The sequence below is a fragment of the Tympanuchus pallidicinctus genome, unplaced genomic scaffold, assembly GCF_026119805.1.
Source record: "Tympanuchus pallidicinctus isolate F22 unplaced genomic scaffold, pur_lepc_1.0 scaffold3, whole genome shotgun sequence".
Taxonomy (NCBI): Eukaryota; Metazoa; Chordata; class Aves; order Galliformes; family Phasianidae; genus Tympanuchus; species Tympanuchus pallidicinctus.
Genome location: NW_026294747.1, coordinates 21,905,661 through 21,926,189, shown reverse-complemented (window position 1 = coordinate 21,926,189; position 20,529 = coordinate 21,905,661). Strand labels below are relative to the sequence as shown.

The 20,529-nt window shown below is 33.8% G+C and overlaps 1 protein-coding gene across 3 annotated transcripts in view; it reads right to left on the bottom strand.

The window, feature by feature from the left end:
* Positions 1-1,017: 1,017 nt before the first annotated feature.
* Positions 1,018-20,529, bottom strand: part of FUT8 (fucosyltransferase 8) — a 122,718-nt gene continuing 103,206 nt past the window's right edge. For all 3 annotated transcript variants that reach the window (XM_052692824.1, XM_052692823.1, XM_052692825.1), the window contains 5 exons: positions 16,661-16,898; positions 12,775-13,021; positions 10,830-11,006; positions 5,787-5,937; positions 1,018-2,025 (listed from right to left, as the gene is read on the bottom strand). In XM_052692824.1, coding sequence (XP_052548784.1) covers positions 1,708-2,025; positions 5,787-5,937; positions 10,830-11,006; positions 12,775-13,021; positions 16,661-16,898 — 1,131 coding nt within the window. In that variant the 3' untranslated portion in view covers positions 1,018-1,707. The remainder of the gene's footprint in view (positions 2,026-5,786; positions 5,938-10,829; positions 11,007-12,774; positions 13,022-16,660; positions 16,899-20,529) is intronic.

The following is a 20,529-nucleotide window of genomic DNA, read 5'->3' as shown; positions in this document are numbered from 1 at the left end:
ACAGGATCTGCCCTGCAAATAATGCCACAGAGAACTAATCAGTTAATTCCATCATATACCAATCACATTCCACCTAATTCATCACTATTTCAATTAGAAAACTATTGCTAAACTTCACAGCTCCAGGGATTTCCTTCTACTTTACAGTAGAAATTATTCATGATCAAGTGCATCTGTTTGTCCTTGGGTCAAAACTGTCCTTGATCTCTTCATAAATATAATTAAATATCTTTTTAACTTTTAGCTTTTAAAAGCCACATTTACCCATGTGGCATTTTCTCAGTGTCTGAAGAGTAAAGATTTTCTTTACTTCCAGTATTCCAACTTTGACAGCACTAGAACCTGTACAAAATTATTCTCAATTGGAAATACTCTCAATATCTTGTACATATATATACACACGCATATATAATCCTCAAATCTGCAAATCTGTAAAATTATTAAATTCTCTTTTCTGTATAGACTAGCAGCAGATCTCAAAACACTAAGAATTACTAACAACTTAACACCATGCATAAAAATGTACCCTTGTGTATATCTTACTGGAACCTACTATTTTCTGGGTAAACTGTCATATTTTTTGACTTTTTTACTTTTTTGAGTACTAATGCAGTGAAAACAGTATATACTCCTTCTGAAATTACATGTGCATTGAAGGAATCTAAAAATAGGAGACTTGGAGTATTTTTGCTTCAAATCAACTAGATACAATGCCAGAACTGTAAACAACTACCTATAATAACCCCCCCCCCCCCAAAAAAAAAAAAAAAAAAAAAATACTTTTGAAAGAGAAACATAGAGGGTAAAAGAAAATGCTTGAAAGTGGATGTAAGAAAATCAGCCACTGGAATCATCCTGCTAAAACCCGCTGTCCACAGAACCAAGAACCACTCTGCCACCACCTGTTGTCATTCTAAGTGCATGTACATTTGATAAAACTCCAGTTCTGCCACTTTTTCCTTCCTTTTTTTTTCCCCCTGTTGTTTTGCTTTAAATCAAAAGCAATGTTCAAAAACATTCAGCACAGACAAATTTGTTTATGGCATTGTTTTACAAAAGTTCCTAACAGACAGTGACTATTTCATTGTTGGATGTATCCTTTATTTTATTAATCATGAGAAGTAACCAATGGAACGCTAAAAATAAACTTTGTAAAGAAATCTAGTCTGAAATTTGAATCTCTTTGAAGCAAATTCAGTGATCATGGTAACAGTTGAAAACTGATTCTTGCGCATCAGTGAAATAGGCATGGCTCTTTTAAAAATGTCACAAATCTTTCAAATATAGGCACCATGTTTTAAATTTTGCACATACAAAATATGTTCATGTTACTCAAATTACACAATATGGCAGTGTTATAAGTCTGAGCATTATTGTCATATAATGGCAGAGAGAAGAGCTGAAAGCTCACATGAGACTACTGACTGGGACAAATCTTGTAGAGACAGAAAGTATAAAACAACAGTTTTCCTGCTGTATGCATTTGTGGTGTGCATGTGTGATAGTGCATATAACAAAAAATGTTTAGGAGTGAGTTCAGATAACAGCCCATCCATTTGTTCTCAGTTTCTTTTCCAGTTTCATTACCAAAGGCTTTGATTTTAAATGCATGTTAAAATGCAAATTCAAATCCCATATAAACCATTAGTATGTTGACTGATTTGAGTCAAAGAAGTGAGAATTACTGCCATACGTCTTCCTGTTATTCTACTTTTCAGCTTCTGGGTACGTAGGGTATTTGACTGTCTCAATTTTCTCCTTAACTTTATAGGACGGGTACAGGCCTGTTTTTCCTAATTTCCTATTGATTCCTTTTGAATAACCATCCCAGTGATTTCCAGCTACTCCAATTATGTCTCCAGGTTCCATAGGAATTTCATCAGCAGTTCGTGGATGATGAGCATAAACAGCAATCTGGTTATGTGCATTCTGTCCCCCAAAGTAGTAGATATCATCCAAAGAATGGAAATATGCCGAAGCATCTGGATGCAATGTCTGCATAATTTCATAGGCAACTCGACAAACCTTGGAAATAAAAAAAAAGAGAACATAAATATTGCATGCGTGTGCCTAAAATATATCATAGTCAGTAAACAATGTGTAACAAGTATATTTTACAAAAGGAAGAACAAGATTACTTTTTAAGAAGTATTTGAAAACACTATGTATTTCCTAACAAGAAGCACCCAGCTCTGAACTGGGATTCTGTACAGACATAGCAAATAACTACTTTCAGTGGTCTACTTTTCAGTAAAAATTGTGAACTCCCAGATGAACACTAGCCATTCTGCCTTTTAAAATGAATAACTTGCAGCTAATCAAACATAAAAGCAAATCTGTTTTCTTTTTTGACTAAAGTATATTTTACTTCTTGATGAACTTTCAGAACTTACATTTTCAAAGTCTACTCTGTAGTAATGATGGTCCTGGATCTTCCTTTCTCCCTTCCTTAAAAATGGGTGTGATTTTTCCAGTCACTGGGGCCTTCTTGTGACAGATACGACCTTTTGGGTATGATGGAGATTAGCTTGGCAATTACATCGGGCAGTGGCCTTCAGGACCTTGGGATGCACGGGCCTCATAGATACACATTCAGTCTCACATGTCAAATGCCTGATCTGGTCACTGTGATTTCTCTGACTTGTAATCTAGATTACTATATCTTTCTCTGATTTTGATTACCATTACTTTAGTAAGATGTTATAGTTTGTGGTTTTTGAAGTTTTGCTCTCTGCATGTGTGCACCAATGATGAGGAGAGACACACAACTCTGAAAGATTTTAAATCTTTTCAGTATGAGTCATTCTTGTAAATCCTTCAAATCTGACAAAGCACTGAAAGTTTCCATTCAGTAATTACTTCCTTTATAGCTGTGAACCTAGAAAACTAACCTGTCAACAAGAGCAGGCAAAGAATCCACATAAAGAATTACACATTCAACTAAGTACGATTATTTCTTATTTTTCTTCATAGATTTATTTGCTTTGCAAACTACATACTTACATTTACAATGCAAAATATAGGACTAGTAAACCCTGAAAGAAAGTGAGATATCAGGAAAAATAAGTCTTGCAGACAGAGCTACAACTTCATCTAAATGAAGACTGAAGAGACAAAATAGCTGTTTATTTAATGCACAACCTTAATTCTGCAGTTGTTTTATGATTTGTTTTACTGCTCCGTGGCTTTTTCACACATTTCAATTAATGTGACACAGAGCAAACAGAGTCAAGGTAGATTTTAGCCTTCTCTTGGCAAGCCTAATTTTTAAACAACAAACTTATATTCAATATTCATTTAGCTTTCATAGCATAAGTAAGAATATAGGATATTTCCAAAAAAGTTTGATCTTATTCAAGTATACAGTAATTTTCTAAAAATACCTCTGTAGTGAACACTTCGTTTTTTTTCTTCCCCCCTCAAGGAAAAGAAAATGGAAAAAATCCAAGCTAGAATAGACAGTCCAAAATCACTCTGAAAATAAATTCCCACCCTTACTTTCTCTTCACACAGATTACATACTGGATGGTCATCATTAGCCTGGTTTTGCTTACAGTCAAGCCGTAGCATCTGCCAAACTGTTTATTTCATTGCTGAAAGGACAGTGACAGTATATCAAATGTTAGAAAAGAATTTTTAATTCCATAAAAGCGAAATATTTCTCAATATCAGAAAAAAACTGCAAGAGATCTTAGAGAAGTACAATAGAAGAAAACACTGCAGATATTTGCTTTGGTACATGTCCAGCAAAATTGAGGAGTATGAATTATTAAAGCAAAAGAAATCACTAAGAGTAAATGAGGTTGGACTAAATTACAGTCCCAGTTACTGAAAGTTACAGTTTAATACAAGACTTTCTAGACTTCAGCAGAATTTTACACTGCTGAAAACTGTCATCCAGGAAAAATATCTGCTGTTAATGCACAGAGAAGGAGAATGAGGATAGAGCTCAAGGATACTGTGCAACTCAAACGTACTCTCAAAGGGGGGTCAATACCAGATGACCTCCAGAGGTTACCTTCAATCTTCATGACTTCAACTATACTAATTTATTTTAGCATATGTTCTTCTTTTGAAACAGCTACAATTCACCTAAAATATATTCTGTCAAAGCAATTCTAAAACCTAAATTTAAACACTGATCTTCTACACTTATATCCGGTATGTTTTAAACACAGTTATCTAAATATAATAGCAGATCACATCATAGATTTCTCATTAAGTTGTGGGGTGTTTTTGTTTTGTTTTGAGGTTTTTGTGCTTCTGTTTTTGTTTTGTTTTTTTTACCAAAAAGCACATAACACTTCCTTTAGAACGTGAAATTTTTACCACATCTGACATACACAGTCCTAGGTCTTAGCTGATAATCACCTATTGAAAATAATTCAGGTGAATAGAGCTTTTTTTTTTTTTTTTTTTTTTTTTTTTTAAGTGGATGGCTTCTCAGACTTTTCTTACCAGGTATTTTTTACTTTGGAATTTATTCCTATCTTGCCCTGAAGTAGCCAACATTAATAACCTTCTAAATAAGCTTTTTAAAAAGTAGTTTTCTTCACATGGTCTGATGAATAGTGAGCAAAATGTAACCATAAGCACGACTAAGAGATAAAGGACTTTTCTACATTTTTCTCTGGTTTTGCTGTCTTTTTGTCATAATAACACAATTATGACTTTTGGCAGTCAATGTGAATAAATTACTCTATTGATCATATATTAATATTATGCTTATTTATTTTTCATTACAGTGCAGAAAACAATTTACATTTGAAGTTAGAGAAAACTTTTTTTTGAAGTAATTTTTTAACTTTCAGCTTTTGTGTCTACTTCCACATAATAGAACATTTGCATAAGATCACAACCTATGACCATCTACAACTGAACACTTTCCTAAACAGAGAGCATATTTGACGAACATAGGCTAAATATGTTCAGTTGATTTTGATTCATGTTGATTTTGATGATATTTTGCTGTACCTGAATTAGATGGATTACCACATGCAAGAGAAAACCATTTTCTGTTTTTTGTTTTATTTTTTAAACCTTACAGCAGCTTTTAAAAACTGCTTTTCATGATGAATATGAAATTCATATATATACACTATGGTGTAACATATGTAATACAGAAGATGATGGTGACAGTTACATGATTCAGTTTTCCTACAGACTCCACCCATCTTGCTTCAAGTTCAAAAACAACAAGAAAAAAAAAAAATCACAGTGCATAATCATCTGCAATAAGAATTCTCTGTAGATTGCAGTGACCAGAATTCACATTTACTAACCTGTTCCTGGATATCTAGAAACATAGTAGTCTCTAATAAGAAATTAAATTTCTCCTTCCCTTGTCACTCCTGCTATTAAGTCAAGCAATATGTTTAAGCTATCGCTGAGCACTTTGAATTATAGAGATGGACAGATAACAAGATAGATATTAACTTTATGCAAAGTTCAGAAGTGTCAAATGTTCAAAATTATTTTTACTTACTTGTGTGCCTTAACTAAGCTGTGTAGAAACAAATGTACAAGTTACATATTAACTTTATATAAAACTAGAAAATGTTTTTTTTCTTAATTGAAATGCCTTAGTTAAGCCAATAAATTCAATAGGGGAGAAGTAATCAACCACTGCTAAGTCATCTACATTTTCAGATATTATATAAAAAAATCACAATAGTCCCATTAAATTTTTATCAAAGAGAACTGAGACCAAGATAACAGAAGCAAGAAGAAAAGGAAGATTCAGAATCAGTACATATACTCTATATTTTATTTATAATGCAGTTTACCTGGGATGAAAATGTACAGACCAGGAAGTCTGCCTGAGACAAGAAGTGGATATCCAGAATGACACCTCTTAGGGAGTTCTCAGTGTATCGATTATGAAGTCCGGCTGACCAAGATATGGAGTTATCACTGATAAATTCATAATTTGGATACCTATGAAAATATAATACACTGTTAACTGTAGCGTCTGGTGTTGTTAAGAAGCATCATCTTTGCTGCTGTAAGATAAGATAGTTAATGTGAGTCACTCCTTTGCACTCTAGAATATTACTACTGCCACCAAGCATGCCCTCAATTGATCAAAAGGAACTTAAGTAAGAAGAAAGCCTAAGACATCACTGTAAAATATGAGGAAGTGGATGCTGTTTTCTGTTAATCCTACTGATTTTACATAAAACACGCACACATCTTGCTTTCTCTACTACTGAGTGGAATACAGAACTGTCCTTACTGAACTGTTCCTGTTCATTAAGGTATTTTTTATTAGATACTGATTATGATGCCTTGCAAGAAAAGTAGTCACCTCTAAAGGGCCACATTAAATAAATGAATCTGAATTTAAAAGAAAATTGTTTTTCCACAGTTAAGATTGTGTGGAGAACAGATTTCACAATTTACCGTTTAAAAGGAAATGAAGGAAATTTAGAACTTTGATATGTAAAGAAAGGTGTATTGACACAAAGAAATTAGTAATTAAGTCCAAATTTTTTAATTTGAAATATGAATTTTAAAAATATTAAGTGAAATCAAAAGTTTCTAACGTGTAACAACAACTTTGAAAACAAAAACAAAAACACATTTTTGAGAACCTTGAAAAAGAACAGTCTTTTTCAGAATATTTTTACCCTTTACAAGGGAACTGAATGGCTGAAAGTAGCACGGCTTAAGCAAATTTCAGTCAGTCTCCAACCAAAAAGAAGTTTTACATGAAAAAGTCTAGACAGATGCAACAAAGATAATTACACTGCTGTTACAAAACTGTATTTCAAACCTGAAGTGCAACTTGTGCCACTAATACGCCAACTACTAATACGCCAACTGGCATGTTATGAAGTTAATTACAAAACAATTTAGATACAGATACAGTTTTCAAAGTTATAAACTCATTGCAACTACAAAGCACATATTACATGAGGTAGTAAATTAGCTTATACCACACTTATAAGAATTAATCTTAATGGGCTTAATAAAGAAAATCAGAATACAGACCAGGCTCTAATATATGAATATTATGTGATATATGAACATTAATATATGAATATAGAATATATATCTATAATATGGCTACAGTAGCCATAACTTACACCTGTAACTAGATCTTTCAAAGCCTGAGAAAGTGGTGCTTAACGTTTCTTAGAATCAGGAGGTTTACACTCAGAGTTCTTGGAAAGTTTCTGAAATTAACACACGTTTATATTCAACAACATTACACACACACTCTTGATACATGGTAGCCATAATTATGAAAGTATGTTGTACAAATATGCCTAATTCCATTTTTCTCCTAAAGCTATAGAAAAACTGTTTCCAAAAGTTAAACAGGAAACAATAGGCTTTACCACCTAATGTTAACTAGCCATAACTAACAAATCAGGACATCAATTGCAGGAGTCAATCAAAAAGATTTATTAAAACTTCCTCCTCGGCTGAAATAATTTGAGAAATAATTTGAACATATTTTTAAAGTAACAACCAAATTTCATCTTCCCAAGAGAATCACCTGCTCTAACAGTAAATCAATGCATCTATGTTAAGTTTCCTTCTGAAATCTTTTCCTAAAGAATCTGTGTTTTTTTACTAGCAAACAGTCAGTCCTGTAACTTGATAAAAAGAAAAGTGTTGTTTTGGATATTGCTTTAAAAAACCTCATCTATTGTTTTGTGCTTCTAACAGCAGCATTAAAAAAATCCCTCTTATACCACAGACTGAAATAGAGAATCTGAAAGTAAAAGGGCTTCACAGTAGGTTGCTTTATCATCAGAAACATCAGAGACTTCAAAACATCTTAAATTTTCATAGAAAGATTTGAAGTATGACTAATGTTACTATGCACCTTGGGGTACTGAAAATACTGAAAATTAATTTTATAAACAGCACCTGTTTCTTTAAGTTATTTCAAATTTAAGGTTCACTGCACCCCAAAATTACCTATACATTATCTTACATATACAGTTAGATAATTTCCCTTCCTCCTTTAATTCAGGAAATGGTGTTCAAGTCACTTTTAAATCTGGACTCCCTTTCCATTTTGTAATGTTGATTCTAAATCATTTAGCCATCAGAATTCAACCCATTTCTTGAACACAGTGATTCCAGCCTAGTACTGATCTACTCACATACTTAAGTTTTCAAAGAAGTATTTTTTGTACCCCATCCAGTTCTCCATCCTAATGCTATGTTCATGCTTGGAAAAAGAGGATTCCTTTAAACATCCTAAAATGTGAGTGTAATAGCAGACACAGGCAGCCAGAGCAACGAGTCTTCTAGTCCTGAATCCTGTTTCCAACCAGGCTGAAAGCACAGCATAAAGAAAAACAGAGTAACTGGCCAAAGCTTATATCTTCATAAGCTTAGCCACATGTGGCCCACAGTCTGCCTCCAGCAGGTGAGGTTTAATTCTTCTTCCCACTCACTATATATAATGCTTTATACTCAATTTAAAGTTATTCTTACCACAGTAACTACAAAGAACAAAGAAAATGGAATTTCTAAAGCTCTACAGGTAAAGTGCCTCCTATTTGCTTTCCCATCTGTATGTGACAATTAATGTGATATGTACATTGCGAGCTTTTGTGTATTCTTTCTTTCCTTTTTAAACAGAACTCTGGCAATGCCCATTGTAAGTATTCACGAGGTAAATGAAAAATGAATAATAAGATGTCAGCCTCTTACTGACAGAATCATCTACACACAGTATACATCCCTCAAATGGATTCGTATGTAAGCTAGAAAGGTGTTGAATATGGTTCCTTAATACATCACAGGCATGTTCAGCTGCAGTATTTTGAACACTGTACACCTTAAAGAAGATGCTGTCAATAATAATGTAGACCAGAAATACATACACTAGAAAATCCAGGAGTTTGTTATTGAAAACCATTAGATCAGCTAAAGAACAAGCATTTTACAGCAATCCTATCTATGACAAGAGTCATAACCTCTGCTTACCAGAAATTCTCAAGTACTTTTATTCCATAATCACGAGTTAGTCTCTAACCATCTTGTTATACATCATCCTAAATTTGAAAACATACTTCGTTTTTCAAATGTGACTCCAAAAAAGGCAAAAACACTCTTAAATGCTACAAACTGAGACTACTATCTCTACTATCTTTCTTACCATACTTGTACTGTGCAGACATCTAACTGCAAGCCAGAACAGTACTGTTTTTATGGCTATGAATAGTTTGAAATATTTTTCTTGATATAAAGAACATACTTGTGTGCATGCTAGCAGGATTTTCATTATTTAAATTCCAATATTGTTTGATGGACAATCACTCTCATGTAGAGACAGAGCTTCTTCTGCACCCAATATCAAATCCAATGTAAGTTATTCAAATACAATGGGACAGTTGCTTCTATGAAAGCAGCGTGACTAGAACTTTATTTGCTTGGGGTTTTTGTTTGTTTGTTTGTTTGCTTTTGGTCAAATGTAATTAGTTTGGTTCCCAGGAATAGGAAAAAAAAAAAATTGAGCCAAACCAGCTGCAAAACTATTAACATTAAATCAAAATTCTCCTGTAAGGTTTAGTATCTGCAGATTGGGGTGATATCTTTACACTGTTAATGTATCTTACTCACAGACTTAAAGCATACAGTGCTAAGGATTCAAAAGTTGAAAACAGGAAAAAAAAAGTCTAAGATTGGTAATGAAGTATCAAATTTGTTATTCTACAAACAGTAATCAAAGTCATTTATGACCATGTAATTTATTAAATATTACAACCTAACTTTTGTATTACCTGTCTTTTCACTGTTCAGATCTGCACTTTAAATGTTACGCTACCCTAATTGCTTCTGCTATGGTTCTTGTCTGTATATATACAAAAAAAAGATGGATTAGATTTCCATCATATGTGGCATTGTATATATTTCATTTAGTTTTTTCTGACTTCCCCAACTTTAAGCAGCAGGTTTTTAGAGATGTAAAATAGAAATCGCACAATTGAAATACACAGGCTTGCAAGGCTGCAAATAATTCCTGTTAGAAAATAAGTTTCCTATTCCTTGCATATACAAAGAAAATTCAGAGGCTGCATTATGAGTAAATGAATGCATATGTGTGCTGACAGGTTTGAACAGTTACATTTGCTATACGAGCTAGGGATATCACATAGCTACGAAAAGTTTGTCACAGCCATGTTCTAGAGAGCTATTAGACAAAGAGCAGTAAAGAGACCAAGAATCCCATCTACATAAAAGACAAACCTTACATTTATTCATGGATAGAACGAAAAAAAAGAAACAAAAACATATTTTACATAGTGAATATGTATAATTTTTTTGAAAAAGTCACAATTTTTTCAACTAACTTTTAAAAATTCCTCTGGCAACTAGAATCATAGAATCGAGGAATATCCCAAGTTGGACTCAGTGATCTTCAAGGGTCCATGACTTCCAAGTCATGGACCATCTACTCACAAAAAGGTAGCGTTTGGACAGGTGAAATTTTTTAGCATATTAACTAGTTGGCAACTTTATTTCCAAATACTTTCTTTTAATATGCATGTTTTATTAGAAGTTTGGTGCGTTTATATTACTCATATTTTACTTCTCCTTTAGAGAGTTGGTTGGGTTGCTTTTATGTAGTCAAAGATATTGCTAAACTCTTCTAGAATTAAGCTTTAAAACTACGCATACTTGGAGGAAAAAAAAAAAGAACATCCATGAAAAGAATTTCTAAGAGAAAAATCAAAAGCACAGGAAGTTGAAATTCTTTACTGCATAAAAGATCATAAAACAAGACCTGCGCCCACAATAGCCAGAAACTGTAAACAGTAATTAGAAAGAACAAACTGTAAGATAATCGTAGCTCATCTTACTTGGATTTGGCCTCCTGCAATAATGAAGGGTCATCTGTAGCCAAATACACTCTCTTTTTATCAACATGCATTCTACGAGCAAGAAGTTCAAACCGCTCTTCAACATGCACCATATATTCTTCAATGGGATGAAACGCTGCTTCTGTTCCTACTTTGTCTGTCCTCCGAACATGAACACTGGAACAGGACAGAAACTAGGAATTCAGAATGTAAACACAACGCATATTTAAACAAGTGAAATCTTAACTTTAAATTTCATGCCTATGCTGCATATTGAATCCGTTCATTAAACAAGGAATGATTAGAAGTCATTGATAGCCATCACGACATGCTGACTTGAGAAATTATTCACTGCAAGATCTGAAACATATATCAGACTTTTTAACAACATAAAGTTTACTGTGAGCCTCCTCTTGAATGTAATATAGGAAGGCTGCTCTGAAAGTAATGCCTCCTAATTTAATGTTGGGCCCACAATGCCAGAGGCAGATGCTGGTGGTATGGCAGTAGAGGCTGAACCTTCCCACCAATATTTCATTATGTGTTGTTGCTGTGAAACAGATGGCTGCAGAAGGGCAGTCTGACAAAATGGTGCCTGAAATGAAAGTACATATGAAACAAATCCATATTACTGAATTCCTCCACATAGAAAAAATGGCACCCACTAACACTCATTGATGCTTGCTGAATGTTTATGGTGACCAAACAGTGAACGCAAACACAGCGAGGTAGTGAGCAATGCATTTCAGCACTGGGAACACTGGCAGTGGGTCATCTCTGCTGGTTCAGATTTTTATGGAAGTAGCATGCAGGTTTTTGCTCATCACTGGTGCATAGCTAATGGTGATGAATATGTTAAAAACTAGTGTTTCGTAGCTGAGAATTTGCTCTATCAAATAGTGTTAACACGTCCTTTTTATCTGTTGTAGTTTCCACGGAAATAAATAGGAGGCATTAATTTTGGAGCAACGTATCTTGTAAAGAATGCAGGGAGCAACTGAAAGAAAAAAAAATGAAGGGGGTTCAATTAAAACATACTGAGTATTTCTTACCGACAGAAATTATCAAGCAATGCTTGTTTAATACATAAGCAAATAAGCAAAATAAGAATATTTGCATCATAGGTATACTGGGACACCACCCACTATAACACAGGGTTTGAATAAAGGTAGTTAAAATACATCCTCCTCCTACTCTTGAAACCTAACAAGTCTTAAGATCTGCCAGTAGAGAAGTAGCCTATCAGGTCAATGGTCAAAAGCCAGTTAAAGAACTAATATTTGGACAGAACTACTATATATTAGAAAAAGAAAGATGAAGTATTGAAAGAAAAATATAGTAAAGGAAGCAGCAGCAAAAACTGTCACATCACAAGACAGTAAAAACCTTCCTTCCACAAGCTGTGCTTCATTGCACATAGCTACCTTCCTGCTCCCTACAGCTCCCCATACAGTGCTTTCCAATCCATAGACGCTGCTAGCAACAATTAAAACATCAGCAGAAAAGGCACACACCATGATCAAGTGCAGTCAACAAGACAATTAGCAGTGGATTGCAGCATGTGAAGTGTACACTTTTCCCCTCAATGATAAAGGTTACAATCACTTTAGAAGAAGACACAGATAGAAAAGTGTCTGGAATAAAAACTGCAAGGCAATTACATGAATGTAATTCAATGTTACATTTCTAGATATCAAAGGACATTTAATTCTTCTATTGAACCTACATCTATTTCCAACAACAGGACAAGAAGAAAAGGAATACTTGCTATCAATTTGTATTATGCACAGCTTACTAATAATGATGACTTAGTCTAAAAAGTACCCCCCCACTCCCTCAAAATACTTCAGGCTCTTGGAACATCATTATAAAAAAAAACTTATGAACAGGAATCATTGTATACATATATTAATGCACAGAGAAATAAAGAAAACTAAATACCCACCCAATCACAGGATGTTTGAAACCGAGTTTCCTGGTGGCTTCCTCTATTTCTTTTTCTAGCCAAGGCTGTGGACGAATCAAGTATTTGACAAACTGTGAGACCCACCATACTGCAGGATCCCCGTGTACACGAATCAGCCTATCAGCCAGGTCTTCAGGGACAGCCAATGGTAAATAAGGTGGCCGTGGATGTAAGCTGTCAACAATGGGGAGCTCCACCACCTGTACATCCTTATCATTAGCCTCACCTGTATTAAAATACATACCAGGACATGTCAGATAGTTTACTAATTAATAAGCTTTATCACTGCCTTGTAGAATTTCAAACATATCAGCTAAACAAAAGCTTCAATTTTAAAAACATTGCCAAACCCATTCTCTACCTTCACCAGAACAGAATTAAAAAAAATAAAATACAAGAAAAACACAATTTTAGGCTAGATTTATTTATAAACTGAAACTATCTATTCTACTAAAACAATGTTGAAGGTCTTTGAATTCTCAGCAGCTGTCAATCAATAAAAGCTAAGAAGTGTTTCTGTTCACATATTTATACCTGGTTTTCCTTTTCAGTAAGACCAGAGCATTATTGTGGAGTGAGGCTTACTTGACTATAACTTGCTATCTAAAATGCTATCTAAATTCAGTTGCTTAAGACAAAAGTAGAGAAATTGTTTAAGGCCCAAGAAACTGTTAAAAAAATAACTACATGGTTTTACTTTTTTTCTTAAATGTAATTTTTCACATACCTTCAACTTCCTGAATACATTTTAGTAAATTCCAGCTTTTCTAACATCAATTAGAACAACTAATTTAGAAAACAGCAAATAGAATTTGCTGTTCTACTGACAGAGACAATTCTTGTCTTGAAGAACCTAAGCTACGAAGGTAAGGAGCAAACTAAATAGATCAAGGAAAACAACCAAGTACTACAGATGTATGTGATTTACTTACATGTAAGAATTTGTTATTTTTAAATACCAACTAAAGGAGAACATACAGATGTTTTAGACAGAACTTTCTCTTAAGACTAGATTACCCTTATATGTGTCTAAATAACTAATCTTTATCCTCTGTCTTGAATTATACATATAAAATTATTAGTGAACTTATACTTTAAAAATTACAGTTCAATTAATATTTGAAAGATGACACTAAGAATGAACAGCTCTGACATTCTTCCCCTCTGGGCAGCCCTGCCTTAAAACAATTCATCCGTAAAACCATACCTAGAGGCTATAAAGACAATATTCAAATAAAGCTGCAGGAAACTTTGCTTCAGGTTTCCTGTTTCAGTTCATGATTCATCCTAATGGTCTGCAGGTCTTATTGGAGAACACACCATTATTTAAGCATGTAAATTGTATCGTCCATCGTGTACTGCAGAAATAACTTCTAACTCTACTGTGACCTGTCCTTAACCTGATTTAATCTGTTTTTTTCTTCTGTTTATTGTTCCTTTATTTTTACTACTTAAAAATAAAAAATAAAATAAATAAATAAATTTTAAAAAAACCTGCCTCAGTCAGTTTATAACCCTTCTTCAATGTATTATTGGAGAATGCAACCAGGATGTCACAAATCAGCAAGTAAAAATGAGAAAGAGGTCTACCCTTTTTTCAGCATATTGCAGTGATAACATAAAACTGTGATTTTGCAGTTCAAAATTTTATTGCTAAAAACATCCTTTCAAGATACTTTTAGTTTTGAGTCTCACAAAAGAGACAATGGCCACAGTCATCAAAACTGACAGAAGTAGTTAATAACTGGAATCCAAGGATTCCTACATTGTTAACCCAAAAAATAGTTTTCAAAGTTTATATTAATAAATACTTTATAGTAATAAATACTTTATAGTAATAAAGTATTTGTATAGTATTTAATATAATGAAATGCTGGAACACACCAAACATTTCACAGGATAGAAAGACAGATGCAGTGAAGGGAAAAACTTTTTTTTTCCTCTTTCCAGCACTGACATTAACTTCCAACCCAATGATAAGCTCAGAGTTCTCTTGAAATACAGCATAACCACGTGCATGTCAGAAAAGGAATATTTCTTGTGACTCTAGGATAAAGGCATCAGGCTTGTACATTTGATCATTCTTGCTGATATATAACCTTAAGCATCATTGAAAATCTATAGCTAAGGTATCTGTCAACAAGAAAAAAGAACGAACACAAGGGAAAGAACAGTTTCTGTCAACTCAGGATCTAAAAGCTCTGATTGTTAGTCCAAAGAGTAAACTGTATATAGCCATTATGGCACTGGGGTAGTACTGGTCTGAGGAAGTCATGCTGTACCACCTGCATTTCTAGAGAAAAAACCATATGCTATGAAAACATCTCATTAGCGTCACAGTCTCTTATTGACAGATGTAGCCTATACAATTCTCTGTTGAAAACCTTAACATTTTTCAGATGTCCCAAAGCCACTTTCACTGTTGCCAACCACTTCCTTCTTGATATACTGGAAAGAGAGTAAAGAACAGTGTTCTGACATTCCCTTACTGTATCTATAGGCCCAACTAATATTAACAACCAACACTATCAGTTATCTATCCTTAAGCAGAGTTACTGAGCCAAAATTCCTTTCTGGAGTAAGAGTATCACACCGTGTGCTAAACTAGTGCTGGCAAATAAAAAGGCTATAACCAGAAATGCAGCACAGAATCTTTCTTACTTGTTTCTCACTGTTAACTGTTTTTGTCCATAGGTTAACCCATTCTCTACCCATTGTTAGAATATCTATTTATCTCCCAGCTACTACGTGGCCTGTAGTTGTTATTAATATGAGATACTACCAAACGTGAAATTCTACTACTCTAACACGTCTTCCATGATGAAGATATATCTCTAAACCTACCTATTTTTAATATGAAGAGTCTTAGAGTCTTAAAATCAACTGTGTTTTCCTGCATTTACTTAAACCATAACAGATTACTATTTTAACACCATTTGGAGGGGGAGTCTATAAAATCCAGTTTTAAAAGCTCAAAGGTGTTCACATAAAAGTTATCTGTACTGAAAATTAACATAAGAAATTCTTTCTAGTGTTTAGCATAAATTCAGAAGGAAATGCCAGTCATCTACACTTACACTACAGCTACTCAATTTGACAAATACAAAAAAAAAGTTTTAAATATGCAGGGAAAACTACAAAATTATGCTGATGGTTTTCTAGTCTGTTATGATGTTGACTGGAAGAATTTTATTAAAATCAATGCTCTGTTTTCTTTGAGATAAAGCTATCTGATCCTTCAAACATTAATGCCCATCTGAATATATGGTTGCTTTTTTTTTTTTAACTAGCAAAATGGTTCAGCCCAGAATAGGAAGGATCAATGTATGGATCTACATATAGCAAGACCTTCAACTTTGCTATTATTTTTACAACTTGAAGTTTGGTTGTAGTCTGTTTAGTTTATATTAAAATATATTTCAATATGGTTTTTGTATGTGTGTCAATTTCCACTGACCACATTTTCTTCATATTTAAGTTATTTTTATACTTCAAACATGCTTTATTATTTTAAAGTTTATCAACAACAGCTTCTACTTACATTTCAGTTCCCACACAAATTGAATTCGTATCTGGCTCATAACACATTGGCAGACTGATGAAAGATTATGATGAAAGATTATATTTAAAATATGAAATTTTTATTAAGAAAAAAATCTCTGCCAAAGCAGTAGAGTCCTCTTAATAAGAATGTTAATTTTTCAGTAGAATGAATAAATAAAATTCAAACGATAATGCATACAATTGCAGCCATTGTTACTGTGGTTCACATAACATTAAAGGAAGAGTTACCAGAATAGTCCTACACGATAGAATTTGCAATAAATAAATAAATAGAAGTTGAGTTAAGTGAGTTAATTGTTACCTGACCAGTGTCCAGTGGTTGTACCAGATCTGTCAGTACAGGACTCGCTTACAGGTCTAAATACAGTCTCCCAACCACCAGTAGCATAGCGCCAATTCTGAGACTCTAAAATGAGCGTTCGCTGAGTGCCATAAGCAATCATGAAGCAGTAGACTACATGATGAAGTTGACAACCATAGCCACAGCCTTTGTTAATATTACACACAAGTTTCTTAGCTTTGCTGCAGTCCTTTGGGTTCTGTAAATATGGATGAAAAAGTAAAGTTGAGGAGCAGATATACACAAAGACATACATGCTTTTTTGTGAAAAACTGACAAATGTCATAAATCACACAAGTCATCCTGCTATAATACATCTCATTAAAATGAATGAGCAACCTTCAGCTCCATGAAAATTTTATGCAAGATTTTCACAGTGAATGTGAACTGGTATTGAGTATTCTTCACTATCTTAATATACAATAGAATATCTTCAATCAGTTTCTCACTTGTTAATCTGTTGGAAGAAGCTAATACTTGTATTCAGAATTTACATACAACCAACATGATTCTCTAATATTTGTACACAACATTCACATATAAGCAACACTGTTCTCAGTCTTGGAATGTTTTTGTTTTTTTTTTTAATTCTTTTGGCATTCTTCTAAGTTTTTATTTCTCTTTCAACTTCTACACGTAACATTGAAAAAAAAAAAAAAAAAAAAAAAAAAAAAGAAAATTCTCAATTCTCCAGGCTACAGAATAAAACATTTATTAATGGACTGCTTCCCACACTAATTTACTAAACACCATGTTACAAAATTACAGATTACAAAACAGACAGCTGAATAGATTGATAGAAGATAGTACATACTATCAGTAAAATAATATACTATATTTCCAAACGTGCATGGGATGTGAATGCTAAGTATATTTAGATATATCAACTGCTAAATATTTTTAGGTATTTGAATGAGATGGAAGCAAAATCTGCGTAAGTTTTCCTTTCTGTAAAACAGATTTCTGTATATATTTGCCCTTACATTCTCTCAATATACTTCCACATTCCAAAATGTTTTCTTTTCCCCTATAAAATCTCTAGGATGTAAATTTAGTTTTCAGTTAAACTGGGAGAATACTGATATTTGGAACACGAACAGAAACTTTCTTGCACCACTCCATCTTTAAATAAAGTTTTCTGTAATTCAAGCTTTACAACAAATCAGGTCTTTCCCACATTCAACAAGTACCTTTTGGAGAACAGCATTCTTAAAGATAATTTGAATAATCCAAGACCTAAAATACTTAGCCAAAAGAAAAAAAAAAAAAAAAAAAAAAAACAACAAAAAAAAACCTTGGGAATTCAACTATGAAGGAAAACAATTCAGATCTGAAAAACAAACATCACCATCTTACTTTAGGATTTCACTTTTCTCATTTTAAGGGAAAAGCATCTTGGGTGGCCTGCTAAATGGATACAGTTGAACTATCACTCAAATAAAGGGAATATGCTGCTATCTTGAACCTTGTAAGTTCTGGGAGATTCCAGCTCCTTCTTTCCCAGAGAAGTTGTACAGGAAATCCAAATGCCCTTGTATATCTGGGTTACAAGGAAAGTGATAGATCCAGGTTTCCTCTACAAGAAATCTATCACTGTATTTTTTTCTTATTACTTAACAACCTTTGTAATGAAGAACAGGCCATTAGCAGAGTTACAGAAGTATGGCTGACATCTTTCCTGCAGCTGGGAAATAACGTATTACATTGCAGCCCTCAAAACTGCTTCAGTACTCACAGAAATAATAGTGTTTAGTCTTGGATTTAATTAACATTAATTGATTTGCTTGTTTGAAGGAATTTAACCTTGAGCAACCTCTTTTAAATTACTGACTTAGGCTGTTACTTTCTCTTACTAAAAATAGCTCTCCTGAATTCATTTAAAAATTATTTTCACAGAATTTTATCTAAGATATGCTAAACAGGAACCAAAAACCTTTAAATAAAGTTATTTAAAGTTATCTCTAGTATCTGTGATTCACCAGAGAACGCCTGGCACTACAAATCTTCACAAGAAGATTAATGAAACTGAAGTGAATTCCACACTATCAGGATTGACCGCCTCAAATACTTAAGCCTTGTTAAATTCAACCTTAGCTTGGCAAGAGCAGCACAGTAAAAGTCCTTTAATTTTAGCATGTCTTCTTAAAAAGAGACTAGACTGCTGTACCCCACTTGCTTTCTCCATGGTAATATTTTGTAGATGTTTATACACCACATGTCCTTCTCAGTTCTCTTAGACTGAAATCTATTTAGCCTTATTTCTTGGAACTATCCATTCCACATATTTGATCATCCTCTTCAGGTTTTCTAGTGCTATCACATCTCTCCTGACACAAGAAGACTGGCACTGCACAGAATATTCACAATGCAGATATTGCTGAACACAAATCATATTTTCACAGAATTATAAATCCAAAATCTTATTATTCAATGGTATTTTCAACTGTATTTGTATCTGTATGTGCTAATGATTGCCTTCTCTCTATTACATAACTCAAAATTCAGTGCAGGTGTCTGTAATCTATAGTTTTATTACCACATAAGAGATAGTGTAATTGGATTATGACTTAACAGCATGAAATGCTTCTGCATACTTCAATCTCAGAATTTTCCGTACAGGTTTTGCAGAATACTCATGGTATTGAAGACAGATATCTGCAATAATTGATCTAAAATACAACTATTGTTGCCTCAGAAAATGAGGAAAAATATAAATTATATAAGTATATAATAAATGAAATTTAAAAATATAATTAAAATAGCAGCAATAAAAGAAGGAAAAAAAAGCAAGAGAGAGACCTAACTCCTGGAAGGTATTTGTATAAATAGATAGAAAAACATGGAAAAAGTTTTGATGGAAATTATACCTATATTGGGAAACAGACACCACTGAATGGGTATTTACTTTTCCCCTAAACAAACTGCAATATTTTAAATGGAATCACCAGCAAGAATGGTGAGAACAGAACAGATCGTGTTTCTAGTCTCGTATGTTCTATGTAAATCAAAAGACTGAATAGCTTTAATGGTCTCTAGCACATTAATTCTACCACAAGTTCATTCACTGTTTCTTATTCCTGATGAATGACTGAGTAAAATGAGTAAAACAAAAGCAGTCCACTGAATTTGTAAATCAATGAAGGACAATGAAAAACCATAGTGCTTTCCTATTGTAATGTAGATCCAAAACTAGAGTTTGTTGTATTTTCACTTCAGATTATTGGCATACAACAGTAGCAGTAAAAAATCAACTAAAATCACAGAATCACAGGGGTTGGAAAGGACCTCAAGATTGTGAAGTCCCACTCTCCTTCTAAAGCAGGTTGTCTAGTAGTTACACGGGAAAGCATCCAAGTGGGTTTTGAATACCTTCAGAGAAGGAGACTCCACAACCTCCCTGGGCAGCCTGTTCCAGTGCTCTGTCACTCTTAAAGTAAAAAAAAAAAAAAAATTCCTCACGTGCAGATGAAACTTTCTGTGTTCGAGCTTGTGCCTGTTGCCCCTTGCTCTGTTGCTAAGCCTGGCCCCTTGCTAAGCCTGTTCACTTGACACTCATCCCTCAGACTTTTATAAGATCCCCTCTCAGTCTTCTCCAGGCTGACCAGTCCCAGGTCTCTTAGCCTTTTCTCACAAGGGAGATGCTCCAGGCCCCAGTCACCTTTTTAGCTCTTCACTGGACTCTCCCTAGAAGTTCCCTGTCATTCTTGAACTCACAAATGGACACAGTACTCAGACATGGTCTCACAAGGGCAGTAAAGAAGGGGGAAAAACAATCTCCCTCAACCCGCTGGCAACACTCTTTTTAATGAGCACCAGGATTCCATTGGACC